We start from the raw sequence: 3,293 nt of genomic DNA on the forward strand, positions 1-3,293 counted from the left end.
CCCACACACGCACACACACACACACACACACACACACACACACACACACACACACACACACACTCTCTCTCTCTCTCTCTCTCTCTCTCTCTCTCTCTCTCTCTCTCCCTCCCTCACACACATACACACACGCGCGCAGCACGGCTGAACGCACGTCGTCGTTGAGGATTGCAGGCGTGATGCCGAAAAACGGCTGCATGGCTGCGCCTGGCTTGTGGTTGTTCGTCCCCACGAGCGGCGCAAGCATCGGCGCTCCCGTCTCTGAAGTACCAGCACATGCGCAGGAACCAAGGCGTAGCGTAAGGTCGTGCGAAGCAGCAGAGTGTAGTGTGTGTCTTTGTGTGTATGTGCGTGTATATGTGTGTATGTGCGTATATGTGTGTATGTGCGTGTATATGTGTGTAGGCGCGTGTATATGTGTGTGTGTGTGCGCGTGTATATGTGTGTAAGTATGTGTGTGTGTGTGTGAGTTCGTTGCAGTGGCGTCATCCAGCAAGTGCATGTGCGGACCTGTCTGCCACCACGAGTCGATGATGTCACAGCGACCGTCCCCAACCACGTTGTGGTACCACTTCCACGCCTCCGGATTGAGGGGCTCCCCGGCTGGGCAGTGACACAAGCGAGCGACAAGACAGGAAAATATGTGAGGGCGTAAGCGTGGGCGTGACGAGAATGTTGACATGCCGCATGAAAACATGGGTGGGGTGGGCGAGGTGCGAACGTTTAAGGATGCGATCATTGTCACAGATGTGGTGGTATTGCTCGCACCTGATCCGAGGACGCGGAGGCTGGAGCGGTCGTACTTGGTCACAAACTCGTCAGCTGTTTGCGGTGACGGCGGTGGTGGTTGGATGATGGTTATGGTGGCGGTGGTGGTTGGATGATGGTGGTGAAGGGTCATGTATGGCGAGGTCATCATGGCGAAAGTGGGATCTGATGAGGTCAAGGGCGATCAAGACACACAGTTGCGTGCATTCAATTTATGCAACAATATGTTGCAACGAACAACGCAGAACAGAAGCAGTCTTACCGTCTTTCATCAGCCGTCGGATGGCGGTTGGTGTTGTAAAGAACTGGTTGATGCCATACCTCTCCACCATCTAAACACCGCCATCACACCACACACAAAAACACACATACACACAAAAATTAAACTCACATACACGTGAACAGCGTCAGAGAACGAAAGCAAGCGAGTGTGCATGACATCTGCGTTTGTCGCATGAACGCCTCGACATGCGTTGACAACTTCCACCACGAAACATCATGCATTTCACGTCATGTCACACCACACCGCCACGCGCACCTCCCAGTAGCGGCCGCTGTCGGGGTAGGTGGGGATGCTCTCAAACAGCAGCGTTGTTGCACCGTTGGCAAGTGGGCCGTACACAACATCTGGCCGTTGGCGTTGCGTTGCATGCGACAAATGTGACCCAACATTGCAGCAACCAAAGCACACGCAAACACACAAACGCAACACACCACACGCCACACACCGCACACCACACACCACACACCACACATCATTGCCCTACTCTTAAAACGCACATGAGTGACCCGTGATCCAGCCAACGTCGGCGACGCACGCGTACACGTCGCCGGGCTGGTAGTCGAAGATTGCGCGGTGCGTCACAGCAGCTTGCGTCATGTACCCAGCAGTGCTATGCACCAGCCCCTGTATGTGTGTGTGTGTGGGTGTGTGTGTGTGTGTGTGTGTGTGTGTGTGTGTGTGTGTGTGTGTGTGTGTGTGAAGGGTTGACTATAGCCTAGCCATCGTGGCATGTCCAACCCCCCCCCCCCGGCCCAATATGACACTGAAGCCAAGCAGGTGTTCGCCGACCTTTGGCTGCCCCGTTGATCCGGACGTGTACAGCATGAAAAGCGGCTCCTCGCTGAACAGCATCTCCGGCTCGCAGTACGGTCGTTCCTGCCCATGGTACATGTGCGTGCGCACGTGTGTGTGTGTGTGTGTGTGTGTGTGTGTGTGTGTGTGTGTGTGTGTGTGTGTGTGTGTGTGTGTATGTGTGTGTGTGTGTGTGTGTGTGTGTATGTGTGTGTGTGTGTGTGTGTTGTGTGAGTTGTATGTATGTGGGTGGGTGAGGACTGCATTTGTGGAAGACACAGCTTTGCATTGGGCAGATGCATCTCTCTGAAAGACACAGCTGTGCACTGAACACATTTGCCACCCAGCAACACCGCCGCAGCAGTTCTGTGGTGAACAGCGCACCTTGGCCATGGCGTCGATGAGATCAATATCACCGGCGCGGAGTCCGCCCTCAACTCCTGCAGCCGCAACCACGCAGCACACACACGCACACACGTACCAGTAGGGCCCACGATGAGACACGAACATGCACACGCACAGAGGCTCACAAGTACACAGTGCATATGTACAGCCAGGACTAGCACAAACTACATCAGCAACACACGTCCACAACCAAAACAAACCACAACCAAAACAAACACAGTACACACACACACAAACACACACACACACACACACACACACACACACACACACACACACACACACACACACACACACACCGGTCCTGCGTTGGACGAGGACGGTGCTGACGAGATCTGCGCAGCCGTCGGAGGCCAGGGCATCGGCGACCGTCTGCCGCAGCGGGATGCGCTTCCCGCCGCGCACGGCCTCGTCAGCAGTGATCACAACCTTGCACCCGGCGTCCAGGATGCGCGAGCGCAGCGACGTCGCGCTGAACCCGGCAAACACAACAGAGTGCACAGCGCCAATGCGCGCGCACGCAAGCATCGCATACACCACATATGGCGTCATCGGCATGTACAGGCACACCCGGTCGCCCTGCACACGGTGAAGTGGCAAGTGTGTGTGTGTGTGTGTGTGTTTGTTTGGGGGGAGAGTAAGTGTGAGCGAGTGCGGTGATGTTGGTGATTGTGTGTGTTTGGGGGGAGAGTAAGTGTGAGCGAGTGCGGTGATGTGGGTGATTGCTGGACAAAGGCAGCCGTCAAAAGTGGATTATAGACAGAGTGGGAAGGCAGTGTCCACAAGAGTGTTGTTAGGACGACATCAAAAAGCACACACACACGCACGCATGTGCAGGACCTTCTTGACGCCGGCAAGCTTGAGGACGTTGGCCAGTTTGCACACTTGTGCATGCAACTCAGAGTAGGACACCTGCTTGACGCCGGCAAGCTTGAGGTGCAACTGTGAGTTGGCAGAATGTGCATGCAACTCAGAGTAGTTGGTGGGTTTAACAACAGGGATCACATTATTACAGCGACCACAGTTGCTGCTAACGTACGCCGTA

At 55.0% G+C, this 3,293-nt stretch overlaps 1 protein-coding gene across 1 annotated transcript in view; it reads right to left on the reverse strand.

Moving 5' to 3' along the window:
* The window catches only part of PTSG_01832 (AMP-dependent synthetase and ligase), a 5,848-nt gene that overhangs the window by 1,700 nt on the left and 855 nt on the right, over positions 1-3,293 (reverse strand). The window contains exons 2-11 of the mRNA XM_004997753.1: positions 3,089-3,278; positions 2,548-2,827; positions 2,228-2,283; positions 1,841-1,927; positions 1,549-1,675; positions 1,307-1,395; positions 1,031-1,100; positions 769-822; positions 511-603; positions 122-261 (exon numbers count right to left, since the gene is read on the reverse strand). Of these exons, the coding sequence (XP_004997810.1) occupies positions 122-261; positions 511-603; positions 769-822; positions 1,031-1,100; positions 1,307-1,395; positions 1,549-1,675; positions 1,841-1,927; positions 2,228-2,283; positions 2,548-2,827; positions 3,089-3,278 (1,186 nt within the window). The remainder of the gene's footprint in view (positions 1-121; positions 262-510; positions 604-768; positions 823-1,030; positions 1,101-1,306; positions 1,396-1,548; positions 1,676-1,840; positions 1,928-2,227; positions 2,284-2,547; positions 2,828-3,088; positions 3,279-3,293) is intronic.

This window comes from Salpingoeca rosetta, assembly GCF_000188695.1.
Source record: "Salpingoeca rosetta unplaced genomic scaffold supercont1.3, whole genome shotgun sequence".
In the NCBI taxonomy this organism is placed as follows: Eukaryota; class Choanoflagellata; order Craspedida; family Salpingoecidae; genus Salpingoeca; species Salpingoeca rosetta.